The 27,146-nt window shown below is 46.6% G+C and overlaps 1 protein-coding gene across 3 annotated transcripts; it reads left to right on the top strand.

Moving 5' to 3' along the window:
• The first annotated feature begins 95 nt into the window (after positions 1-95).
• On the top strand, positions 96-26,461 carry prr36b (proline rich 36b). Of its 3 annotated transcripts, none has more exons than XM_072368330.1 (5): positions 96-431; positions 13,903-14,615; positions 14,979-15,066; positions 22,381-22,598; positions 22,753-26,461. In XM_072368330.1, the coding sequence occupies exons 2-5, from the start codon at positions 14,000-14,002 to the stop codon at positions 26,034-26,036; spliced, it is 4,206 nt and encodes a 1,401-aa protein (XP_072224431.1). In that variant the 5' UTR covers positions 96-431; positions 13,903-13,999; the 3' UTR covers positions 26,037-26,461. The 3 variants fall into 3 exon arrangements, with proteins under 3 accessions (XP_072224431.1, XP_072224432.1, XP_072224433.1); XM_072368331.1 differs by lacking the exon at positions 96-431 and adding an exon at positions 5,043-5,186; XM_072368332.1 differs by lacking the exon at positions 96-431 and adding an exon at positions 12,321-12,385.
• The last annotated feature ends 685 nt before the right edge of the window (positions 26,462-27,146 follow it).

The raw sequence follows: 27,146 nt of genomic DNA, 5'->3' as shown, positions 1-27,146 counted from the left end.
CTGAAGAATCCAGTGTTATGTGAGCTCCGTTTAATCACGGGTTTCACGTTGAGCTGTCCTAATTCCGACAACTCCAACAGCACGTGAAGGCAGCGGCAGCTCTCTCCTCCGCCTGTCCATCCATCCGTTCACCGGTCTACTATCGTGTGTGTTGAGTGTGTCTGTGTGTGGAGTGAAGTGAAGCGTCATTCTCCTCCTTTCTTCCTTCCAGGGTGCGCGCATCACTTGTGAAAAACGGCGCTCGAGATCCAGAAGTTTTATCTGTCGTCTCGGCTCGAATCACTTCGAGATTCTCCTCTCTTCTGCCCAGTTTCGTTTTCACCTTCCTCCCCACTTTCTTCTTGTCCTGGCTCGAGGAACCAGCCGCGGTGGACTGGCTAACACTGGGCGTAGCTGGAGAGGATTTTGCTAGCTCGCCGCTGCGCCAACGGGTAAGGTCGAGATTGTTTTAGCTTTAGCTAGCATGCTAACGTCAGTTAAAACTGCTGCATCGCTAATTAACGCCAATAAAAAAAAACAGGCTCCTTGGAATTAATGTCACGTATGTCGACCGTTACGGCCGTGGCAGTCTCTGGTAGCACTTAAACCGTTACTACTTGAGTTTTCACATTTTAGCACCTAACGACGCTTAGAAAACACAATTTATCTCGTGTGTGAATGAAAATTTGTGTTAAATACGTAGTAGGAAATGTCCATAATTTTATATTTCAGTGTCATTGAATGTTTTTGTCGGTGAGTCGCTTCGTTTCAGTGAACGTGATTCCTGTGAAAAGGCGTTGATGGGGCGGTGGCAGGCTGCGTGGTCGCTCAAGTGCTCAACAGACCGGTTAGCTTAAACTAAGACAAACAATTAATTTATTTCAACGTGCGCTCGTTTTTAACCCGGGAGGACGTGTTCCATCTCGGTGTGGCCATTTTGTCTGCCTTTTTACCCTTAACTTTCTCCTCTTGGTCTTGTCTCCCCTCCTCCATCCTCCACCGCGTATTCCCATTGTTCTGTGATGGGCAAAGTAGTGGGAGAGCTGAGAAATGTTTCAGTCGCCTCGGGAAGAGAACATGGAGAGGGGGGGGGGGGTTAATTTTGTGCCGATGAATTTGAATATGCTCACTCGGTTTTCGTTTCATCTCATCGGAATGTAACTTTGGGGCGTTTGTAGCATGAGAAAGCGATCGTAGCCTCAGATGCTGAGGAGGAGAGTTTTTAAAAGCTGAGAGTTGTGCACAGCTGGCACAAAATCAGAGCTGATTAATGTCAACCCAAAAGAAAGTGATCAACTATTGTGATTTAAGTCTAAAGAGGTTCCCTTTCTAACTACATGAGGCAGGTCACATTTCTGACAGTAGAACAATGGGAGGAGGGGAGCAGTTTCCAAAGCCTTACAAAAATAAGGAGACACAATAAACTGCAAACATGCAAGTTCTGAAAATCTTTATCCTTAAATCACAAGTCTATCCTCTTCCCCCTGAGGTGGCACAGACGGCAACTAAATTGTCTGAAGCCTTGTGGCCCCAGTGGGGAAAGCGTTGGCCAGTAACATGCGGTAATCCGCCCTGATGTTGATGTCATTCTCGGTAAATGGCATCCCAGGGCAACTAATATGAGCACTTTTAAGGGCCGGCCACGCCGGGGCTTGGAGGCTCTCCAACACTTCTAAGTCAGAGGTGGGCTAAGCCAGCAGCGAGCCCCCCCCCCCTTGTCCCAATCCCTCCTGGCGCACGGATGATGAACGAATGGCTGACTCACAGTGTTGGTGGATGAGGCAGGGAAATGACAGACAGGCGGCCTAATGCAATCATGTGAAATCGAATTTAGCTGCCAGTAAAAGGCACACTCCGTTTTAATGAAGTTATTTTAGACGGACTGCGAAAGATTATTAGTCAGTGGATGTGGATTTTCAACCGGAGGCGTCCTGTGACTGGGCAGGATTTGTCAGATACTAAACCAGAATAAGCCGAGCCGTTGGTCGTAATTTGAAACTCAAAATTAATGTGTTTTTATTGTGGCATTTGGAATAACGACAAAAATCAGATGCTCTAATCTACTTCTCATTCGCATTTTGGTCTTTTCTTCATTGTTCAGGGAGTCTTTCGTACGGATGTTTCTGTTTGTCTTCCTTCTGTGTCAGAAGAGTTTGAATCGAAGGGCGTCAGAGTATTAGCTGCTCGGTGTGCCGTGCATGAGAACAAAGTGCCGGCATCTGACATGGGTTTTCAGTCCGCTGCGGTGTGGAAATAAAGTTCCCACTTCTGAAGCAGTATTCAAATGAACAAGTTTTCTCACATTGGTTCATTGGTAAACTGGTTAGATTGCTGTTAAATCAATAACCAACATGATAATTGAAGAAAAACATTTGCTTATGGTTTTATTTCTTCATTTTAGCAATTTTAAAGTGATGCTTTGGTCACGTCAGGACACGAATTTGAACCTCCTGGTAAGTTGTGACATTTAACCCCATCGGTGATAAATGAACTCGGTTTGATTGGGAGCCTTTGCTCTTTTAATAACTGGCACCTGTTTTGAACTGGCTCATCAAACGTACATTTTAATGACCCATTCTGCCCCACACTGGTCTCTCGACCCGTGATTCAGCCCTGAAAAGGAAAAGTGAGATTATGTTTGCATTAATAGACCTGTGTGTCAGCTTGCCCTTAGCCTAAGGACTGGTGTTGGTGGTTGTGTGACTCAGAATGAAACCCACCCCCCCATTCTCTGAGCTTCTCAGTGGTGACAAGGGCAAGCCTGTGCCTCTGGTCATTGAGCTTTTTTCGGCCTGCACCCGCGGCCCTCGGCGTCATTAGAAATTACCACCGTCCTCTGTAGCACCCTTTTAATCCATGGAAACAACTGCACAATAGTTTCTTGTTTTGAGATTATCAACCAGCAGCAGCAGCGGTGTGTTTGGCTGAATTTCCCCTCTGTCGTCCGGGTGATTGAGGCTTAAGGAAACGGCCACGGGCACCACAGCGAGTTTGCACAAAGGAGATAAAGCGGAGATAAACTTCGCCCTCAGCCTCGATAGCCGCCACGGTTGGTGGTGTCACAGTTGTCAGCACATGGAGTTGGCAACTGGTGGCGCAGTTTTGAGGCTGCGTTTGCCAGCAGCTGCGGCAATTTGCTGTGTTTAGACACTGAATTCCTCTGAGGGGAGGATGGATAATGGATGTGGTTCAGAGCCCTGTTAGTAGGCTTAAAGAACAATTAAAGAATACGTTATAATATTTTTCAGCATTTCTTTTATGGAGTAATGTGTGCTGGTGGTGCCCAGTTATTTGGTATAATGCATTGGGTCCCATATTATGGTTTTGGAGCCTTATTTACATTGATATTGTCTTTGTATACCCATCAGTAGATGGGTAAATGATGTCAGAGGCTGCCCAGCCTGCCTTTACCACATAGCCGCATGTGGAATGAGAGGAATTTGTGCCAGACACCAGTGGTTGGCACAGTTTAATGGATTTTTTGCTGCTGTCTGATCTTATAAATTAGTATTTTTTTGGTCAGTGAAAAACTGGTAAAAGGGAGGTTTTAAAGATTTGTATGCAGGTGTTTTGGTGTTCTGTGGTCAGATGTGTGATTTTGTGTTGCTTCTTAGAAAGCTGTAGTTAATGGGCACTGATCTGGCCACACATCCGACCTGTCTGCCGTCCTGCAAGAGATCAGATTCCATCTGGAACGTGCCTTGTTCCACTTCAAACAGGAGCACATAATCCTCTTATGGACTCAGTCGTTGCACTTGTACTCGGTGTGCAGGCGTCCGTAGCCCCCCGAGCCCATTCTTGAAAGGGCGCCGGGAGCCAGCGGGGTGCGTGTCTGCCATCCTGTCCAGATGCTTGTGTTCGGCCCGCCTTCCCCATCTCTGTATCTGCTCTATCTGGTGTCATTGATCCAAGCCACCAGCTGGTAATAGGCCGGCCTGATCTCATTTACCCCCAGAGAGAAGCGTGTTTGTGGGCAGACAGCCCATTATGGAGATGATCCAGCAGCTCTTCAAGTTACAAATTAGCCTTAGATTCTCTACTGGCTCATCTGTCATGCTTCCTGTATTTTTTTTTATTTTTTACTGGCTCTCCTTGTCCCTGTCTTTCTCCATACACCCACCTTTTTATTGTCCTCTCCTAAAACCTTGTCATTACTGTCTCCCTTATCCCCCCAGGGGAGAGAGGTAACAGCATCAGAGGGATCTGACGTGCTAATGCACTTCCTCTGTCTGTCTCTTTCTGCCTCGGCCATCTGTAGAGCTGCCTGCCTGGCTCGCCACTTTCTCCAGTGCGATCAATATCCAGAGTTGAGCTTTGTGCTGCCCTGCTGGTCGCCGCTGCAGGCGGTGGAGCTCAGCCAGGCTGTAGTAGAGACATCGCAGTTGCATTGGGGCATTGTTTGTGGTTGGGTTCTGTCTCTACCTTTGTTTTGGGGCTGATAGACTCTCAATCCCTGCCTCCCCTCAGTATTGTCTAGTTTCTGGGACATGCCGAGGCCTCTGCTACTGCTACATATACCTCCCTTGTTCCCTGTTGTCTTTCTGCCGCATCTCTCTGCCTGTGTGTCTCTGTCCTGTTTGAGGACAGTCGAGGCCGACTGTACAAGATTAGCATCTCTCTTTGTCCAGGGTTAACGAGCTCTGTCATGTGTTAATCTGCGTGTCCCCAGTGGGCCGAGTTTCCTCGAGCCTGGGCACACCGTGGCGTGGTTGTGTGCTTGTTGTGCGGATCAGCTTTGACGTTTGTCTGAGGAGAGAGGGTTTGGACCCTTGAAGCTGTTTGAGACAGTCATAATAGTCTGTTTGGCTGATGAGTGTTTTTATAAAATAATCCTGTAATTTCTTTGTTTCGCATAAATTACCACTTGAGGATGTTCTAAAGACTCCAAACCGTCCCTAGGATTAGTGCCAGTCTGTCTGATCACATGTTTAAGTGATCCAGGTGACTGTCACACAATCTGCTGCTGTCTCTCTCTTAAATGCCAGCAGCCAAGTAAATGAGGAGACAGATAAAGACTTGTTCCTTCCTCTCAGCAGGGCCTTTGTTCTGCCGTACTTTGTCTTTCCGAGCATCGCAGCAGTCGTCAGCGTGACTGGAAATCAATGGATAGGAATGACTGTGCTGCGCACCATTAAGGGCGTTCAACTGACAGCAAGCAAGAAAGGAGGCAGGTGTTGATGTTTGCAGTGGCTTCGCTCTTTGTTGAGGTAGGTCCGGCCACACGGTTCCATTTTCATCTTTCAGTCGTCTTTCATAAAGACGTTTCCATTCTCCACTTCTTTTTGGTGGACTTTCCACAAAACTGATTTGAAATGGGTTTTAAATGGCAAATATTGATTATTTAGAAAGCAGGGAGGCTAATGGCTAATGTGTGTCATGTTGTTTTAGTCTTCCTGATGATATACAACAATTTAATTACAATTGCTTAACTTAAACATTAATTATGTGTATATTAAAGATCCACAGATGTAACATTTTGGGTCAATACTGATGTTATAATGTTAATTGGTCTAATAGTCAATACTGATTTATTTTCCCTTTAATGTCATGGGAACGATGAATTACACTTTATAGAAATAACTGAGTTATTAGCCTTTGAATCTCACCATTTTTGAACGAACACATTCATTCATACATATTTGGGGGGGGGGACTTTTTTATAACCTTTCACATAATAAAAAGAAGAAGGAAAAAAAGGAATCGTCTCTAAAGACTTCTTATCCTGTTAGACTGTTAGCAACTCAATGACTTCGCAGCGCTTCCAGGACCAAACAGATTTATTTATTTTTTGATGCCCAACAAAAATGAAATTAAAGTCAACTTCGTCGGTTTCAGGGCAAATTCAATGCAACATAACCAGGACACGCCAGATAACAATTGGCCGCTGCTTATTGGTTGACGTTATCTTATTTGCCCATTGGCCAGTCGCAGTCAGCAAGCTAAATGCCGGCCAGTAACGACGTCAGACTGATTATATCTGCGAATCCGTGAATAAATCCACTGTCTCTGAAGCGCACTTATTTAAAATGAACTGCATCTAAGCGGTTGATGTCTACAAGTGACCAAGAAATGAAATGTCCGGAAGGAAGGAAGAATAAAGTCCTAAGTGCACAAATGGCCTTTATCAGCAGAAAGCAGCGTCCCCTTCTTTCTGAGACAGGAGAGACTTTTCTAATCAGATCAGCCCAATAAGTGATTAATTGTTCCATCCTTAGAGCTGCTGGACATGAGCAAAATCCTAAAGATTATTACATAATGACTGACTTAAACAGGCCAGGAGTGGCAAGGAGTGAGTTTTGGCTGATGGTAGACCCCAACCCCCCCCCCCCCCCCCACACACACACACACACACACACACACACACACACACACCGGAAAGGAGAGGGAACGGAAAGCGGCACAATACACGTTTAATTTACAAAGTAAATTTTGAAAAGGAAATTTACTGAACAGTTCTATCTTAGTCTTGGCACAGATCCAACAGAGCAGAGTATAAATGCATCATTCGACTTGATGGAGCAGCAAAAAGGTACCTTGATGTTACGAATGTGTCACAACAATCAGTCTGTAAAGCGCCTGGTTGCCTTATTTGTCAGATCTTTTCTTCCAGTGTGGTGGAAGCTTGGCTTTTTCTTCTCTGCTCCTCGCTCGCTGCTCGCTCATCCCTCCCATGGTCTGCGGGGAATGCTGCGGCGAGCGAGCGGGCTTTGTTTTGCAGTTTGCTCGTGTGAAGGACTGAGGCGGCTTCCTGACCTCAGCTCGGGGGTGTTTGGGAAATGCGAGAGCAGCGATTAGCATTTAATTGATGGAGGCAGCAGCTCCCAACCTCCAGCTGGATTGAACTCGGGCTCCGCGTTCCTTCCAGCTCCTGAACGTCATCTCTGTTCCCGCACGGCTGTGCTCATCTTCTCATCTCGTTGATGGGTGCTCTTGTGTTCTGGTGGGCTCAGCAGGCCGACCTGTTGTGTATTAGAGCTGAGAGGAGCCGGTGAAATGTAGTGAACCGTAAAACAAGTTGAAGATTCCTGTTATAGACGGTCATAATGAGAGCAGATGGGAACAAAATAGACATAAAAATGTGGACATTTCTGTTCTCTGTGCATCTTGGTGTTCATGTAACTCTGACTGATGCGTGTAACTGTTGCTGGTGCTTTGCCAAGATTTGGCTGACAGTAAATGAAGCATTCAGTGGGGGGGTTTCTCTGCTGTATATCATAACTGTTACTAGTAAGTGCCAGCCATCTTGTGCCTACTGTTCTGTACTGCATGCATGTTCCTGTTCTAGTCTACAACCCATCATCTGTATCATATCTACATTTACAAATATGCCTACCCAGTTAGTCTTCCAAATTCCCAGCCAGCCACAGCCGGTCCCTCGGAAGGGAAATGCCGCAGCTGACATGACAGTAAGAGTTATATGCAAAGATGTGCGGCCCATTGGTGTTTCGGGAGCGGGGATTTATATTCTTATGGTGTTTTTGTTGAAACTGCAGCGAGTATTTGCAGCGCGGAGGAGGATTTTAATTTGATTACTTTTATTATTTTGTAAGAAAGTAACCAAAACCCAAATATGGCACATAAGCAAGTGTTATATATAAACATTGTGGCTTTGTACAACCTATTTAAAACACTTTTTTATAGACCTTTTGCAATTATTTTTCAGATCAAGTAGTGAGAAATCACTCTGTGATTTGCATTTCTAAGCAAATACTTAAATGTGTAAATGAGTCTGTAGTTAAGGGAGCGCTTATGGAGTCGTTGAACCCAGCTGACAGGACAGAACCTGTCAAACCAGAATCCCTGAAAATATCTTTAAAAATGCAAAAGAAATGGAAACAACTGGGCAGAAACCAGCTGAAGGAAAGCCAAATGTAAACCGTCACTAACAGCTAAGCAGAAGAGAACAAGGCTACAGCGGGCTGAAGAGCATCTAAGAGGCGTTGGTACATGATATTGATGTAGATTAGACAATGTTTAAAGATCTAAATGTCTGTGTACTTGATTGGCTAAATGTAAACTATGTTGCATCCCACTCAAACAGCAAAGGAAGGCTCACTGCAGCCTTCACCAGCAGGCAGAGGAAGAAGGAGTGTTTATTAGCAGTGTTAAAGAGCAAACACCAAAGCTCAGTGTTTTATCTCTGCCCCTTTTCTGGAGATAAAAAAGCAGCCGATCGCAGGGTCAGAGGCCACCGCATGCTTGTTAAAAATCCGATCTGACCCCCACAACTTCCCGTCAGGCCTCTCACAGAGAGAGTAATCACGCCTTGAGAAATAGCCAACTTTGGTCGGCGTAAACAGAGCGGTTGCCTTCTCCTCACAAGCTGACTTTCTTTTTACATCTCTTCGGCTGTCTCCAGCCCCCCCCCCCCCCCCCCCCCTACCATCAGCAACGCTTCCTTCCCCCACAATCTCTCCCTTATTTAGAGCAGGCCCCGGGGATAGAGGAGGACTCAGAGTGCGGCGCGTGTGCACACAGTTATGTCGTGAAGGCAGAGTTGTTTTTCCCAACAGCAGCTCATACATGCTCTTGGACAGTCGGTTGGCTTAAGTGAGGGAATGAGAGGGGTGCAGTGATGTTGGCCCTCCGTGCGGGACAGTTTCTTGTTTTATCGATGGCAAGATGCAGTTTGATGTGAACGCGAATCGCAGCCTTAGAGCAGATTTGACACCCGGTTAATATTCAGCCTAATTATCCACGCAGGTCATTTTAATCTGCATTATCAATCGCCGCTGCCCTGTATCATTTAGAAGAAAATCAGAGAACCAAATCATACTCACTGTTTTAAAGGGGGTCACAGCGCCCCATCCCTGTCTGAATATGCTGATGATTTGATTATTCGACAACTGGGTGTTTATGTCTAGACAGTCAGAAAAGCTTTGAATCCCCAGAAGAACTGGATGCCTTCCAGTTACTGACTGTTGGTCTAAACATTTTAGTATGGCTGAAACATTCTGAGTGTGAGCATAAACACGTTTGTGTTTATGTCCCAGCGTGGGTCTTGGGGAGGATTCCATGGAGGCTGATCTCACCTTGCAGAGCCGGCTCGTCCATCATTAACTCACTACTTGAGGCAGAAATAACAGCAGAGGTACACAACACGGCATTTGCTCAAAAGCAACTGGGGTGGAGAAATTGTTGATAAAGCAGAAACATTCTGGATGTAAATGGCAGTCGATGAAAAGGGAAGTGTTTGTGGATTCACAAATATAGTCTCTGGAAAAGCGATGTCTGCAGATTATTAAGCAGAGTTGGTGGACGGGCAGATTTGTACCGGGAAACGTTCTGGTTTCTGCTTGTAGTGGAAGGGATGGTGTCCAGTCGTGCACTGGCAGCCTTTGTTGGCATGTGAATGTGTTGAGGTACAGGTGTCATTAATAGACTTCAGTCACCGGGGTCCCAAAACTGACACAAATGCAAATCTATGAACTTTTAATACGTGAACCTACTTGTGAAATGGAGTCTGTGATGTTTCCTGGCTCCTCTGATCCTCTGCTCTGACCAATGCTTTTTTCTTTTCTTTGTGTAGCTTAGTGTTTGTGAGGGTTTCCTTTGTTTTCAGTCACCGTGTAGCTCATGGATGAGGCTTGCAGGGAATTTGGAGTGGGAAGCTGCTTGGAAACAGCATCACAATGACTTGGACACATTGTGAAGGCCAACAAACACATTTTTGCAATTTTTGGAAATTCCAAGTTTATATAGAAAGATCAGCCAGATCTAGATGTTTGAAACAAGCCACCCTTTTCCTACTTTTCTTTTCCCTGTAATGCTTTGTGATCTTCAGGTTTAATGTTCAGCTGAATGCTCAGATGTGGACTGTAGTTAAGTCCATGACTTCAGCCCCTTAACCTGTGGTCGGTAAATGTCTCGGCTCTTGCAACACTTGTGCGTGGCCGGTCCAAAATGCTACTAGTCTGTGATCTACTAACATCGTGCACCGTTATGATCATGGCTAATTGATTTAAATTGTAATTATGACCATTGGGATCCATTAAAAAAAAACTGAGTAGCTATAAGGCTTTTAACTGAAATCACTAGCCACATCTTTACCTTCCTTTATTTAGTGGAATCTGCTGCTCTGGAATTGTTCTTCAGGACTTCTTTTTGGCGTCTTGGGGAGCCTTGTGGTCATTTGGGAATGTGGCGCACTTCTGCTGTCTTTCTGCTCTTAACTCAGAGCCAGAGATACTATTCAATTATTTTCCAAACTGACGTCAGCGTAGCTGCTCACGAGCAAGTCAGGTTTCCCTTCCCGTGGCCATCTTTTAAGAAGCTCCAAAAAAGAACCGTGAGGATAAACGAGCCTGTGTCGTGATACCAGAGCTTGGTGGGGATTCAGGAAGAGCTGCAGTCCTAACTGGAAACTCGAGTACTTTTGTTAAGGAGAGGGAAAACCAGAATATATCTGCAATGAGGAAAAATGGATAGGGCTCCTCTTCAGAAAGTTGCTTTCATTTCTAAGGGTATTTTAGATCATATACTGCAGCATAACTGGTAGTTTTACCATCTCCATTCCCTTTGTTCTTAATTCACATCCTGTGACCGTGAATCAAACGCAGCAGACCAGGCTACTGTCACCCGGCATCACTACACATGCTGAACATGTATCACACTTGAGTCCTGTTCCTTGTAGCTCGAGAGGTGCAACAAATGCAATAATCCATGACCTCGGAGGAGTTTTAGATGTCTGACTGCTGTCATTAATATTTAGCTGTTCTTTTGTTTTACCGCAGCACTTTTGTGTTCTTAACATTTGGCACCGTGCCTCTGGTGAAATCTGTTTTTGAATGGGACTAATGTGGCTGACGCATCCATCTGTCTCAAATCGCAACACGTTACGTCTCAGATCATTAAATACACTCGGTCTCTCGTGGGTTGAAATGCCAGCTCGCGTGGAGGGAGTCTCTGACTGAATCTGGGTTTTCCTTTTAGGAGCACTCAAACATTACGACGGTGTGTTTGAGTTTGAAGCATTTTTCTTAAGCTCTATCGGTTGTGCTCGTTTAAAACGGTGTATTTGTGTTGGATGGGTCCCACTCTGTGGTGAATAAAGGGGGGGAAAAAAGTGGATTCTTGTCCCTGACTGCAGCCTGTTTTTGCTTACCGCTGATAGATTGTCCCGATGACGTGGGTCAGAGTGTATGAGCCACAGAGCTGGAGAAAAGTGCAATCTCACAGCTGTCTGGAAGCTTGCAGGAGAAAAAGAAATGCTCCTCTGGCTGTGGATATACAGTCAGGATTTATTGCTCTCTTTAACACAGGCATATTCCAGCAGTGTTGGGTACTTTGGAGAGGAGCAGACTAATGAATGGTCAGGTTAGACACTGTGGAAGATCAGGACCGAGACGCAGTCTTAAAGAGAGACCGGGGAATTGTGCTTCAACACGGTCTCATTTCCTGGTTCACTGTATGGTTAAATTAGGTTATAGTCGGCACATCAGCATGATAATAGAAAAAAGACATTGCAGGTTATGTATTAAATAGTGACACATTTAAACAAGGTAGTCTGACCTAAACCTTAAGAACTCGAGCTTCTCATTCCTGGACAGCCGGATGATGCTGGTCGATAGAATCACTGCTGCATGTTTAAGCTCAACTCGACTGAAATGCTGCATTCTCTCCCTTCCTTTAAGTGAAATGATTCCAGAGGATGGACGAATCTCTGATTTATTTTGTTTCTGACTATCAAGGAAAAAGTGTGTTAAGCCAGTCTCTTTGCTTTTGTTTTCACTTTCCCATCCATCCATCCACCGCCCTGCCCTGCCCTGCCCTGCTCTGCTCATTAGAGCTGTGCCCAGTTTGTAACATGATTAAACCAACTGTCCATATTCTGTGGGCTGTCCTGGCATTTAAAGCCCCCCTCTGAGGGACGGGTGAAGCACCAGGCACTTTTAGCAGGTTCCCGTCAGGGCGTTTAGGGTCCAGCCTGTTGCACTAGCTGTGTGTATTTGCTCTTTTGTGACATTCGGGATACATGGATCCGTTTTTTTTCCCCAGTCTCGTTCGTTCGTTCGTTCCCCCTCTGGCCCTGCTCAGCTGCTCCAGCCATCTGTGCAATGGCAAACAGAGAACAGAGGGATGGACGGAAAGCGGGAGCAAAGGGGGGGAGGAAGGAAATCGAGGAGGGGGGGGGGGGGGGGGGGGTGGTTAGGAGAAAGGGAGGATCGATTGGGAATGAATGGAGGCCTTTGGAAGTATAGGATTTAGTCTGGAGGATGGTCAAAGAGGGACATAACATGATGAAGTGTATGCAGGAATTGTTTCCAACAAGCCAGCAGCATAAAGATGACGTCTGTCCTCTTCTACAAACAGGGGAGTGAGGCTGAGCATAAGTTCGGGGCAGTGGAAACTGGGATGACTTGTGATGTCTGGATTTTAAAGTGGGACCGGTAAACAGCAGCCAACAGTGAGCTCATGTTGCGTCTTGTTTTTCCCTGTGTCTCTGCTCCCCGTCTCTCCCAGCTTGGCTTTCTGTTCCCATGCTCCACAGGCCAAACGTCTTCCTCTGGGCTGGCCTCTGTATTGGCCGGGTGTTTGTCTCACCACTTGGCCTTCTGCACAGCCAGCTCCTCACTCTGTTTGTACACTCTTAACAGGCCAGTTTCCTGCTGCCCACCCACTTCCGCTTATGTGCTATATTCAAGCTTCCATATTTAAGGTGCTGGGAAAACAAAATATGACTGATGTAGACAGTGTTTTACACATCTTGACCCAGTTAGCAGATGCCTCCGAGTCATTTCCCCACCTTTTCTGTTTATAAACTCTTCAAACCTGTTGAAGAAGTTGGCTTTATTGACTTTTCTCAGCCATTGAACTGTCCAGTGCGGTAACATTATTACAGATGGCATTTACATTTGCCCTTTCTGCCCTCCCTTGTGTATTCCAGAAAACTGATTCCATTTAGTATCAAGAAAACTCTCCTCAAAGCAGCCACTCAGGCCAAGTGTGTCACAGAAGGGGGGGCTTGCAACTGCAGTGCAGTTGGCATCTAGATTAATGTCGGCTATTTGTAGAAGAAGTTGTTTCTGTAGTAGACGCGTTGCCCTTCTCTGGCCTCCGAGACCTCAGTGCTCCCACACTGATATTAAAAAAAAAAAATTTCCTTTTTTTTTTTTTTTTTTTTTGTATAATCGATCCGAACAATTCACTCCAGGCATGACTCCATAAAGCTGAAGTAATTTGCTCAGCTGCCACACAGCTGTGTTGGTGTTGTAGATCGGTCTCCTATCAGTCCCAGACAGCACAGCCTGGTTTCCAAAAGGGTCGGGAAGCTGTAACCGAAGAAAAATCTCCACTGAAAACGAGACGGAGGTGCCGGATCTGATGGAAATTGAGAGACGGCGTTGCTTTTCTGAAACATTTCTTTGTTTTTCATGTTTTGTTGTCAGGAATATTCTTTAAAAAAAAAAAAAACAGTATGAACAGAGGCCATTTACCACAAGTGTTGCATCATGTCTTCATTTAGCAACACTCCACAAGTGTTTTGGACCTGTGGAGACCAGTTGCGGTAGCACTGAAAGTGAAATGCTCTCCCATCCTTTCCCATTCTTGTATGATTACAGGACTTCGGTTGTCTTTGTCCGTCATAAATTAGCTCAGACCCAGAGAAGGTGGCTGCTATTCTGAATATTTTCAACTTGTTTTCAAACGCGTTGCTTGTGTTCCATTCATAGAATTTCTTGTAAGCAGGATTGTTTTAAAGCACATCTTTTTTATATTCCTGCACACATTCGGTTGATCTCCTAACTATTGCATATAAAAAATCTTTTTGTGTCTGTTCTGGTAACACTGCAAGCAGATGGAAGTTGATCTTTTATCTGATTCCTAAGGCTAACATTCCTGGTAGGAGAGACTGAGAGCAGCCTTTCGTGCCTGGTCTTGCTGTTGACTGACTGTATCTCTGTATGTTTTCTCTCTTTCCAGACTAACCCTTCGCTGTCTTCTGGAACGAGTTGTGACCATTCTGTGAGAAATCAGTCAGCCCTGCCCTGCAGAGACAGAACAGGACCATTCAGGGGAGATGAAGCCGGATGGGGTTGCCACGGCAGCACTGGAGCCAATGGAAACATTGGAATCCGATCCAGTAAATGAGGCGGCACCGCCCATAGAACAGGAGCCCAACCAGGCAAGCGTTCCAGTTGGGGAGGAGATGCTACAACAACAGGGTGATCAAGTGGAGCCACAGCCGAACCAGGCCAAGGAGACTCCAGCTGCCAAGCCCAGCAGCAAGACCTCAGGAGACTCCAAAGCCAAGACTGCCAACAAGGGCGTGGCCAAGACCAAGCTCACCACCACGAGCTCCCCCAAGACCCCAACTGGCCCGCGGTCAAACACACCCCAGAGTCGCATCTCAAACGGTAAGCCTCAGACTAATGGCACCGCTAAGAAGACTACACCTGCTGCGGAAAAAAAGAGCGCCCCGACTTCAGCTCCCTCCAAAAAACCGACTGGGACAGCTGGGGCCCCAGCTTCCAAGAGCACCATTAAAGTGGGTGAGAAGAAAGCGACGGGGACTAGCCCCGCCACCAATGGCTCAAGGTCAACACCTGGAGCACCAGCAGCCAAAAAGACACCATCAACAACCGCGAACGGTGTTAAATCCAACACGTCTGCAGCTGCCCCTAAAAAGCCCGCAGGTCAGTGACATTTTTTCAAAGTAATCTCAACTTTAGGGTAATTGAGAAAGTCTCCTGTTTGAGAAATAACACACAGTTATTAGGAGGTAGGAAGTCTAAAATGAAATGCATTTCCTCATCTAACGAGGAGAGTTCATTGTTACGTTGTGACACGAAGAACGAGTTTAGCATGCATATTAGTCACGCCCGAGTGGCTGCTGCTGAACTATAAATGCATTTGCCCCAGATCCTTATATGACTGTATAAAAGACACATCAGCGTGACCTATATACGTGCAACATGCTGCTATATGCTTCACATTTCTGTACTACACATTTGAACAATGTTCCCACCATATTTCCCTTATTTCTCTCCCTTCTCTAGCTTCCAAGCCTTCATCTGCAACTCCCACCAAACCAAGCTCGGTTGCCTCACCCAAACTTGACAAGCCTCCCATTTCCAAGGCCACAAGGTAGGACTGATATTTTAGCACTGCTGAAGCCTCACCGTTGGTGTGCAAACACACACACAAAGTTTTTTGCTGTCTGTAATTAGACTTCTTCTCAGACATGGAAGAATTGTTCAAAGTGGGCACCATTTGTGAAAAATAACCTTTGCAATGACTTGTTGCAACTTAGTGAAGTTTCTCTAGAACATTTTTGCAAATCCGACTAAATCACCACATAGACGAGACGCCGAACGACTGCAACATAAACCTCCTCGGTGCCGACTGAAAAGCAGTTGGTTCAAAAGGCTTCTCTTGGCTCCGGGTTCAAAGAGGACGCTGTTAAAAAAGAACACCCTGCAGGAACGAGGGACAATGATCCCCCACATAGAGGCCTGCCGAAGCCCGGCATAAGTAGCCGGCAACTCGCCAACATCGGAACAAGCCTTAGAGGAATGCCTCACAGGGTTTCATCAGTGCGAGCGTTATCCAGCTTTATTAATAAAACAAGCTTTGGGAGCTCTTTAGAGAGGAGCGGAGGTGCACGGACAACAAGGGAACGCTCTCGGTGGTTGTTGTTTCTTCAGAGTGAACGCTTGTTTGCGTTTCTGTGTGTTTTTGTTTTTTTGTGCGTGAGATCGGATCAGCTTGTGTTCCTCACCTGAGTCACACTGTGTGCGTGACGCCGGGTCCTGAGGTGACTTGGCTGTACACCAGCAGAGTTGGCTGAAGGAGGCCTTTGTCTGAGACGTTGATGATCATGATCTCAGAGCCTTTGGGAGTCTCTTGCTTTACTTTGTTTGTTTGTTTGGGAAAGCAACGGCCCTACTGATATGTCACCATCTTGGCATGCCCGTGTGTGCACACAGTGCTGAATAGGAGCGTGATTGGATCTTTCGCCAAACAAACATGTACTTGGAGGGTGAGAAAATGCTTAAAGTTTGATATTTTTGGGAAATCGACTTATAAATTGATCCCAAGAAGACTGAACATAGCAGGGAACAGTGAGGCTGCCATCTACGTGTGCCTACCAGTACCTCTAAAGTCCAATAATAACATATATCTTATATTATCATCCCTACTAAAAATAAACACCATTTTGCTCTTTTTTAAAAAAATAACTGTTCAAAGAAGTTGTAATGTCCTCCGTGAACACAGAAGCTTCAGATCTCGCAGTCAGATTTCAGTGTGAACTGTTGGACAGTTTCCCCACTTTCACCCTCCAGGCTGATCCAAATGACCCGGCCTCCCTTCAAAAGAAGAAATACGGCAGCGCTTTATGAACATTTCCAACAAACTCTTGATATAGATTTGTTAAATGTGGTGGTGAAATCGATGTTTTCACACAGCAAAGCATTCGCAAACGACTATCGGAAGCAAAAATATTCAAATGGATCGTTTCAACCTCTGCATTTCAAATTTGATATTGGCCTAAACATGATTTGCTTGGTTTCCATCAAGTACTGCGCAGAAGGGAGTTCTATGACTGAGAGTACTGCCTCAGTATCCTGATATGTACCTCCTGTGGTACACAACAAGTGGCTAATCACAATGAGCGATGTGTTTCAGTTCCCTTCCCCCCTCCACTCTCCTTGTGCCATGCGTAGCAGCTGGATTGTGGAGATTACACTCAGATTACAGCTTTATACAATGGTAGATGTGCAAACAGCTCATTAAAAAGAATTATATAAGGTCACGCTGGTAATCGCTGGGGAAGTGCCGAACACTCACTGCACAACCTGTATGTCCCGGTGATGTCATTTCTAACTACTGACAAAGTTCACTGTGTTTCCCCCAGTTTTTTGTCCTGCCGTCTATCCCCCACTCTGTTTTTTTCTAAGAAGCACGCAGCCTCATACTCGTATCAGCAAATGTGTCACTCAATTTCATCTTGGTACGCAAAGGTAAACAAGCAATGCTAATTTTGTGTTCCATTGAGCGGATGTGCGACGGTGATTTTGCCACGAATGACGAGAAAGCTACGAGCGGCGGTGACGATAGGCTCTCTGACAGCACCATGTAGCCTCAAAGGCACACTTTGTGTAACTCGTGTACGTGCACATCAACATTTGTATGTGACATGTGCCGTAAATTTCAGCTTTAATTCGGTTTCGCCCTTTTTTCCTCCCTCACTTAGCCGTTAATTTAGGCCCGTTACCATCTGACTGGGGGAGAGCTGTGTGTCTCTGTTTGCTCCATCTTGCGCCGACGGTTCATTTGATTAAATTCCATCCAAAGCAGGTTTCAGTTCTCCCGACAAATGCAAGTGTCGAGCAAGCGCAGGTCCGCTGAGGTGGCATCAATCTGCTTTAAAGTGACACAAATGTAACTCCTATTTCGCCAGAGGTTTTAGCGGAATTGAGTTAGGTTTTTATAGCTGTAGCCGCAGGGGGACTCTTTGTCTCGCTGAACCTTTTAACTTCTCAGCCGCAATGCTTAAAGTTGACTGAAAGAAAGCTTCCCTGATAAAAATGCAGCCTTTGAAACTGTCCCCATCTACTAATACGGGTGCAACCAGCTCACTACGCGATCGTTTACCAGGAAGCAGCACGGAGAAGCGAAGCCGCAAACAAGCAAAATGACCGATGATCAAACAACACGAAGGCAGTGTTGTGCTTTTTGTCTTTTAACATTATATTTCCTTTGCACTCCTGCACAAAGTGGGGAAAATGTTGACTGCTGTGGACGTTTGTGTATCCGTTCGAACAAAAGAACCCAACAAACCTAAATAAACTGAGCAAAACGGGAAGAACTGCTAAGTGTTTTGGCGTCACGTGAGACCTTTTAGTTTAGAAATTCCAGGTCATTTCCTCCAGTCAGTCGAGATCAGCGTGACTTGGGAGTTGTTCATATAACGCCTTCTTCTGAGATTTTTAATGAATTTATATGAATGGAGGTTTTTTTTTGTTTTTTTCCCCTTCACACACCCTCGGGCTTTTGCCGGTGTTGTGCAACACCTGTGCTTTCTCAGCCCTGGGTCAGCTGCAGCTCGGGAGGAATCGCGGCCATCTGCCAATTTACGGTGGTTTGAACCTCGGCTTCTCCAGTTCACATGCCAAAGTGGGCTTAATCACCCTTTGCCTCCAAAGTATGAGGTAGAGGAAAAGACCTGTAAGATTGTATAGACCAATACATACTGTGTGTGTGTGTGTGTGTGGCGCAAAGATGACCGTGTTAACCTTCTCAGGTTCTGACTTACCACTGCGCCTCGTTGGCAAATATCGACAGTAATAAGGGTTTAATCAATGTGTGTCCGTGTGTGTATGCATGCACGTGTGCTGCTTCTGCTGTTGGAAGCTGATTGCTCCCAGCATGCAACTTGTATCTTCTACACATGCAGCAGTGTTCACATCCAAGCATGAGTGTGAGTATCTACCAGGTTTTGGCCTTTACTGGCAGCTGCAAAGAGAATCCCTGCCCAGTTGCACCCTGACAACAGTGCATTCACCGTATAGAGACTGTATAATGAGTATGTGTAGGGCTCACGGTTGCCTGCACTGGAGGAACAGAAGACAATTAGAATGCAGAGCACGTGTTCATTTGCTGGTAAGATGCTCAGTGCGATGTGGAGGTAAAGGGTGAGGGAAGCGCATATGCTGGCTCGCTGGACACGTGGTACATGTGCACGTGAAACTGCACTTCTCCTGGCCGCCTTTCTATCCGTGGATGCAGAAGAACGGTTGCAGCGGAGTATGGAAGCTGCAGAGCTGAATAAGTCATGTAGTCCCCGCTGAGCTCGCATCATGGCTGCCAAAGATGCGAGGCTTTAGGGTTGTTGGTGCAGAGAGTGAGAGAAAGACGCAATGAGGTTGAGAAGGGAAGGTGGGCATCAGAGGGGAGGAGTCAGTTCCCTGTTTCAGAGGTTTTTGGTCGTTAATGGACACACATGTTCCCACATTAGTCATGCTGTTTTTCTCACTGACAGTCCCTCAGGGATGATTTATTTTTATTGGAGTGGATTGAATGCGACCCTCGTGATCTAACAAATTACAGCTAATGTAATGGCCCAACACTGGTGGGTGCACCGCTCAGCGGTCCGTCGTGAAGCAGACGACATGTTGCGCAGGCCGTAAATCTTCCTGTCCTTTTATGGGTGCGGCAAGCGACCGTGCGATGCAGTCTTCCACTGGCATGATTACATTGGGGTGCAGCTGCAGAGCCAATTACTAAATGGATTTAATAGGAATGAGTTGGAGCGAGGGACAGAAGGCGGTACATCACTGGCTGTCAGACAAAGATGTTTTTGGTCTTTTCAGCCATGGCAGATGGGATGACATGGAATATTACAGAAAAAGCTTTCTGGCTAATAAGGCTTGTATTAGCTCTTCTATTTTCAAATAGAAGCTGAGCATAAAAAAGTTTGTCCTTATATTAAACCTACATTTAGCTACAAAGTCACTCTTATAATGTGTCAGATTTCAGTGTGAACAGTTCACCGTACTGAACCGACCCGTAAGACATCACTAGAAACAGGAATTATCCCCCCCCCCAAAAGCTTATTATGTCCAGCTCCTCGCTGGTCTTCCGCTGGCTAACATCTGCTCTTGTCCATTGTGTTTAGAAAAGACGGACAAAGACCTGTGGCGCAGAATTGTGACCAACGTCGACCGAGAGTGATGTAGAAGTGGCAGGAATTCCAATTTGGCCATACAGGCCGAGGTGGTACTGCCAAAAATCCAACTTGTATTTGATTTACGACTCCACGCTGAAGTGAGTCATATGAGCAAAAAAAATGGAAGTTGGACCACATTTTGTGAAGCTCGTTAACAGCTGTGATGTGGAACATGGCAACAAACAATATCAACTGTCAGTTTTGGTGACAGGAGCTGCGATCAGGCTCATTTAACAGGCTCACAATCCCGCCTCCATATTTGTGCTGTTTAATTAAAACCGCATCATCTTTAATACGCTGCTCGCCTTTAGCGCTGGCTGCTTCTTTTTACCATAATTGGTCGGCTCTGCTGCAGGGAAGATGACTCCCTTCATGCTTTGCTTTTCTCTTACTTATTCATTTGCCCTTTTCGTGGGTCTCATTATTCAAATCGCAGCCTTTGTCTTGTTGTATCACAACAAAGGAGCACCAGCAGGCAGCCATGTTTAAACACGGCTATTCTTCCACAGCTCCGGTGACTGAGGACATGCTCATCTGCCACAAAGCTCAAACATTGTCTGGCCAAAAAGGCCGACTTTGAGTATTTTGCCGCACGCATCGACGCTCCTGTATCTACTTGCTGTCGGAGTCATCTGATTTTTCAGCTTCGGTGCTTTTCTGGGCGTTCAACATGGATGTTATCCCCCATTTTTCTCTCTGCAAGGCCTGTGGTGACATGTAAACAATGAACACAGCTTCTCTCCTTTAATATAAGGAACCCTTTGAGTTAAATGTAGGCCCATCATTTAAAGGCAGCAATAGATCTTACAGTCCTCTCAGTCATTCTGATGACAGTGAACTTAATTACACAACGGTGCATTGTTGTCTTCAGGCCTTCACACCCTGGGCGAGTTTAGTTAGACTGCTTCTAATCTCTGAGACACAAGGTGTCATTCTGCTCTGGGCTGGTCTTTATTGGTTAATCAGGAATGGGGGAAGTAATGAAGAGGATGGGCAGTGAGATTATTATCTGCTCCCCTTTAGAAAAAAAATGCCAGCATTAATAAACAATAGATTAGGCTAAATTGAGACAAAATTAAAAAGTTTTACAATATTCTTGTAAATACTGGTCAAAGCTTAATATACACCAACGAACAACTGTTAATGCAGATCTTAAGAAGATAATGTCTTTCTTTTCCAGCCCTCAGATATGGATCTCTCTCACTTGCTTTGTCTCCATCTCCCTCTTGCTTTTCTCTTTGTCAGTGACCTGGTTAATTTCCAGCACTCGTTAAACTCCTCCTGCCCTCTTGGCTTATCCGTATTCCTTTTATCACGCAGATTACTGTGAATGCTCTCTCTGAACATCCCATTAGTATACTTCATATATAATGCCAGTCTTTATCTTTCATTCTCCTTTTTGCTGTAAGTCTCACTGTTTAGCCTTCGACGTTGATGGCACTAATTCAGAACTGACTTTCACTTGTAGCTCAAAAGCTTAAGATCTCACTCACTCAGGCCACCCGACGTTGCAGTTGAAACAAAAAGAAGTATGCTTTCTTGAAAAAAATTCCATGTGTTTTTCTCCATATAAGGCACTGCAGATCGGTGATGGGTCTGGTTTGCTTTTTAACAAAAGCAAAACGCAGTTCTTTAGCAAAGCGAGTTTTAGTCAGTGCATCAAAGATTAGTGGTTTTGCATAGCCAGGTTTATTCTGCTAAAACAGCTCTGACTCGATCCCAACAGTCTTGATATCAGTATGGTAAAATATACCAAAGCTTTTACTGACTGATATGGATTAACTGTAAAACCTTGCTTAAACCTCTGAAATAGCCACACCTCTGTTTTGTTGCTCTCTGACTTTAATCTGATTTCAGTTTACTAACTGTTTCCTATTGCATTTGCCAGTTCAATGAATATGCTTCCAACATAGCCTTTGTTTCCAACTGAGGGGGGGATTCAGTGAGGTTATTTTTGTTCATGTCTCAGGATTAAAATTTAACATAGTCCCAGCCATCTTCTCTCCCCCTCTAACTTCCTCCTCCCTGTTCCCTTTCTGCCAGAACTAACTCAGTTCTTTATTTAGAAACAGGCAGTTAGTGCAGCATGGACCCAGGAGACTGCACACCGCAACCTTGTCAGGACTACTAGATGTAGGTTACTTCGCTTAGATGTGACGTGGAAGCCAGCTTCTAGGCCAAGACCACGGAAGCAGGCAGGCTGACGCATGCTGCGCCAAGTGTCATTCCCTTGTGGGGGGGTGGGGGTGACAGAGATTAGGGGCAGGGTGGTCTCAGGGCAATGATGCACCCCCTTGGGTCTTTTGTGACTCTCCTTCCATGCTGCTTCATGGCCCCACGGGGCTGAAGAAGTTAGCTGAGCAATTGGCCTGTTAAGTGTTTCAGATGCAGATCGTGGGTTTACTGCTACTTCATACCCTCTGGTAATAGGAGTGATTGATGCTGACATGTTGAAGTCTTGCTAACTGTCACAACCACTCTGAGGCTCTGCCAGCAAGGCTTGATCATTACACAGTGAGGGTGAGATGGTCTGCCTTGGAAACTCGAACGCTTTAGTCATCTTGAATTAATCATCATGTTCTCTGTAACAAGAACAATGACCGTCCCCCAAACTTAAATGTGTCCGTCGTATTAAGTGATTGCAAAGTGGTCTTAGACTTGAGTAGGTCACAGGATTTGTGGATTACGGAGGACTCTTTCTAACCACCTTCTTTGCTGTGTTTCTTCAGGACCACAACAAGCACTTCAGCATCGTCTCGTCCTACTACTGGCTCATCTCAGTCAGCCGGCACAGCCAAGACCCCCACAGCTACATCCAAACCTGCCACTCCTAAAACTGCCTCCACCACTGCCAGGGCTGCTACTCCCAAATCAACCTCCACTACACCCTCTGGTGGCAAAGCTCCAGTATCACAGACACCCAGAAACACAACCCCTGTGAAGAGAGGTAAAGGGATCAGTTGAACAAAGACATATTTAAGACTATAAGAGAAGTTGATAAAGCATAGTCTGAGTAAAATGATTTCAAAGAAATTTGCATAGCAATTAATTTTTGTTCATCATTTCATTGTTTAATGGCTCCTTGTGGTGTGTTTTCGTAGATGTGACCAAACCAGCCACTCCAGCAGCCAAAAAGCTGGTGGACTCCCCCCTAACTCGCCCATCCTCTACAACAAAGTCAACAAAACCAGAGACTCCCAAGCCAGCTTCAAAATCAGACATCACTGCCAAAAAGCCTTCTGCCAGTAAAGCGGCAGAAACAAAGACCCCCAACCGCTCCAAACCAGCCACACTTTCCAAGGATGCTTCCAAGACCCCTGGCACCAAAACATCTGCAACCAAGACCCCTGTCCCCAAGAAGACTGTGGGAAGTAGCACCCCAACTCCTGTGAAGCGTGGGCCCAAAGCTGTGGCAGCGGCGGAACCTGCAAAGGAGATAGCTGCAGCTGTAGCTGCTGCAGCTTCCATCGCTACCGCAGCAGCTGTGATTGCAGCACCGGAAGGGATTCATCCTCCTGCAGAAGCAGCTGTGGAGCAAAAAACACCTGATACCATACCAGAACCAGTCCTTGAAGCAGTGTCGGAGCCCAGGCGTGAGCTGGCTCCAGAGCCTCTGAGGGAGCCTACTCCAGAGCCTCTGAGGGAGCCTACTCCAGAGCCTTTGAGGGAGCCTACTCCAGAGCCTTTGAGGGAGCCTACTCCAGAGCCTCTGAGGGAGCCTACTCCAGAGCCTCTGAGGGAGCCTACTCCGGAGCCTCTGAGGGAGCCTACTCCGGAGCCTCTGAGGGAGCCTACTCCGGAGCCTCTGAGGGAGCCGACTCCGGAGCCTCTGAGGGAGCCGACTCCGGAGCCTCTGAGGGAGCCGACTCCAGAGCCTCTGAGGGAGCGGACACCGGAGCCTGTGCGTGAGCGGACACCGGAGCCCATGTGGGAGAGGACACCGGAGCCCATGAGGGAGCCGACTCCGGAGCCTGTCTGGGAGCAGACACCGAAAACTATACAAGAAGCTGTTCATGACCAAGTACAAGACACATCTCCTAAACCCCCAGCAGAACTTTCGCAGTCATCAGCAGATGCAGAGTTGGAAGCTGAACCATTCTCCAGTATAAAGATGTCAACCCAGATTGACCCTTTCAAATTTGAAGAGTCTACTGGAAACTCAGCTCCTTCCCTGGGAACTACCATTATGTCTCCTCCCTGCTCTCCACCAGGCCCCGCCTCTCCTGTCAGAGAACCACAGAATGCCTCCTCTCTGTTGGACATGGATGTCCAGTCTGATGCCTGGGACAGGAACCACTCTCCTGTTGGTATTGCTTCCCAGAGCCCAGTTGATGCGATGAACTTCCAAACGGATAAGGAATGGCAAAATGACAAAGGGTTTGCAGCACAGCTGTCACATGAGGAGGATCACCAGGAAAAGCTGTTTATGCCTACCTCCATAGCTCCAGGGGCCTTTTCTGCTACTTCGCAGCCTCATCTGTTGGGTGCCTCGCCTCTGGATGATTTCACTGCTACAGAGCTGATTTCCCCTCATGAAAAGGAGGAGGCAGTGGAAAAGGCTGACGAGGAGATCAATGAGGATATTGATGAGGAGGAGGAAGATGAAGATGAAGAACAGAGGCGGCTAGGCCACCAGCTTTCATCCATGATCACTGACATGAGCATGTCACAGCCCTCTGACGAGTTCCAAGTCCGGTCCTCGGCATTCAGTGGTTCAGCGGGGTGGCCCGGTGACGACGTGCTGTCTGGGATGGATTCTGAGGACGTGAGCAGCTGCACAAGCAGTCGGCAGCAGGGAGTGTCGGACCTCAGCAGCACCCAGCACACCGCAATTTTAGAGGGCACCCAGAGCTCGGACGCCCTGATCGACTCCAGCCTCCGAGGATCCGAAGGCGACGGTAATCTCATGGGCTCTCCCAACGTGGAAACTCTAGCCAATGAAGAGGAGGACGAGGATGAAGAGGATGAGCGGGTGGATGATATGGACATGAGTTCTGAGAAAGTAGAGGAACATCACAAAGTATTCAAGGAGCAGCAACAAGATGAGGAGGATGAAGATGTGGAGATGCACAGTGAAGGAGTGACTGAGAGCTGCGGGAATGTAGATGAAGATGACTTTAATGAGGAGGAGCGTTTAGACAACCTCAATCGCTCTGGCCCTCCCCCTTGTGCCCCCCTTGCCCCTTCCTGGGGTCAGACCAACCCCTTCGCCGACACCTGGGCTCAGCCAGCCTCACTGCTTTCTGTCTCCTCCCCAAGCCCTCTGTCTGACCACGGCGCCGCTGAGTCCGAGACGCCCACACAGTCTCCCGCCCAGGCCTATTTCGACAGCAATGCCCCTTCCTTCGCTCCTCAGTCAGAGCAAGAGCCCCAACACCATCAGTCATCACACGCAGAGCTGAAGTGCTCGGCTCCCGAAGAGGTTCACGACCTACTGGCTGCCCCTGCGGTTGGCATGTCCCAGTCCAGCACTCTGAGTGGCACGGCTCTGGCAGCCCACAGCAGCAGCGAGACGAGCACACCTGAGGAGCTCCGTGACTACGACAGCAGTTCTGGGGTCGAGTCCCACTCTGATAAACAGCAGACCCCGGTGCCTGCAGCAGTCCAGCCCGACATGGACCAAGACTTGGGTATTCACATGGAGAAAGGTGATGGAGAGGAAGAGGAGGCTGAGACGCTGCCTGCTGATGAGGTCCTCGGAACAGGACCCCCAACTGCTCCAGCTTCTGTGCCTTCTTCCCCTTCCACCTCAGGCGATGAGGCCAGCGACACAGAGGGGGAGATGCAAATCAACGACCCAGAGGCACCTATGATGATAGATGACAGGGTCGAATTAGAAAGTCCTCCTCCGAATTGTAGTTTGCCTGCTCTTGAGGAAGACGAGGAGGCAGGGGACAGAACAGCCGGAGAGGGCGAAGAGGACGGAGGTGGCGCCACCCCTCAGTCGGCCAATTCCGTGGCATCTTACGGCTTCGACTGCACCACATCCAACTCCAACGCTCACTCCATGGCCGAGAGCTGTGGAAAGAGCCCAGGGATCTTCTCTCTGGAGAATGAGGAGCAGCTTCCAGAGGAGGCCAAGGACCCCTCCCTCATCAAGGAGCTGACCCTTCCATCAGCTGCTGCTGCCCGGGCCGAGGAGCTCCTGGGCAGCCCCGTGGACCTGGTGCCTTTCGGCCACCCAGAAGACAGCTATCCCACTCTGGATGACCATCACTACATGTTCGGAGGAAAGATCGCAGCAGACCATCTGAAGGAGGTCGATCCACTGGAGCCCAGTCAGCGCCTCGGGGACCAGGTATCCGGAGACACCAGCGACAGCCAGCCTCCCTACTACTCTACCATATGTGATAAGACTGATAGTTTTCTGGAAGGTAACGTATAAGTCCCTCCTATTAACCCTGGAATGCACCTTTTCCCTGCAACCCACTCCCTCTCCCTGCTGTTTGTTTTCTCTCCAGTTGGGTTAGACGTCTTAGCAGAAGAAAAGGAGAGCAAAATTGTAGAAAAAGATTTCAAAAAAGAAAAAAAGACGAAAAAAAAGAAGGAAGGAGATGAAAAAAAGATGACTGTAGCAGTTTTTAAATGAAGCCTCCCTCTTTCTTACTGTTCTGGTCATGGTTATGAGTGTACGGCTAAAACTCTGTTATGTACAATAGCTACTACCGTTTTCTAGTTGAATGTTCTTTTTAAGTAACACTGCTTACTCTGTAGCCCCTGATGGGGTATTGACTGATTGGTCCAATGGGACTGAGCCTTTAAACGGAAAAGGAGAAAAAGAGGAAAGTAAAAAAAACAACAAAAAAAACACTGATGGAATGAAATGGACTCATTGTGTATTTATCCTACTGTTTTTACCAAACAAATGTCTTTCTTTTCTTTTCCTTTTTTTGTTTTGTATTTGCTTACTTGTTTTTTTTTGTTTATTTCTGTTAAATCCTGGTCCTGCCTACCCTGTGTACACACTCTCCACAATGGGCACCGTAGCGATAGTCACATAATCCTTCTTTTTTTTTTTAAGTTTCTGTTTCGAGGCTTTTTTTAGCTATCAATAAAAGGCTAGATATTAACACAGCTGTTTTGCCTTTACAGGTTTATTGAGGTAGGCGCGGGAGGATTAGATTCAGGGCTGACCCAAATGCATCAAAGGCTTCCATCCTTCGCACGGTGATTGGCACCCAAATTTGTATCTGAATGTCTGGTTTTTATCCGGTTTTTATCTTTTATCGTTTTCACAAAAAACCCCAAACAGCCAGTGAACTATTTATTCTCCACGATCACTCGTAACTCTGATGTTATGTTGAACAAGTTCAGTGTCTTTTGTGAAGAAGTACGTCACAAAAGGAATGAAAGCTTAAAAAACAAAAGAAAGGTATTTGGGACAGCCCTTAATTAGATTACAGTCGGTGATGTTTGTAACGTGTGCTTCAAGAGGTTCTACGCTTTTTTGTCATAGGTTGTTGAGGTATAAATCACGCCGTCACGTACAGTATGT

Source organism: Leuresthes tenuis, unplaced genomic scaffold (assembly GCF_036924035.1).
Source record: "Leuresthes tenuis unplaced genomic scaffold, fLeuTen1.0.hap1 SCAF_17, whole genome shotgun sequence".
NCBI lineage: Eukaryota > Metazoa > Chordata > Actinopteri > Atheriniformes > Atherinopsidae > Leuresthes > Leuresthes tenuis.
This window is presented reverse-complemented; position numbering and strand designations above follow the sequence as displayed.

What these genes read in the sequence shown, in the direction of transcription:
- prr36b (XM_072368330.1), top strand. Translation starts at nt 14,000, where the DNA reads ATGAAGCCGGATGGGGTTGCCACGGCAGCACTGGAGCCAATGGAAACA. An exon ending in TGCCCCTAAAAAGCCCGCAG is followed by an intron (nt 14,616 to 14,978) that starts GTCAGTGACATT and finishes TCCCTTCTCTAG; the next exon opens with CTTCCAAGCCTTCATCTGCA. An exon ending in CCCATTTCCAAGGCCACAAG is followed by an intron (nt 15,067 to 22,380) that starts GTAGGACTGATA and finishes GTGTTTCTTCAG; the next exon opens with GACCACAACAAGCACTTCAG.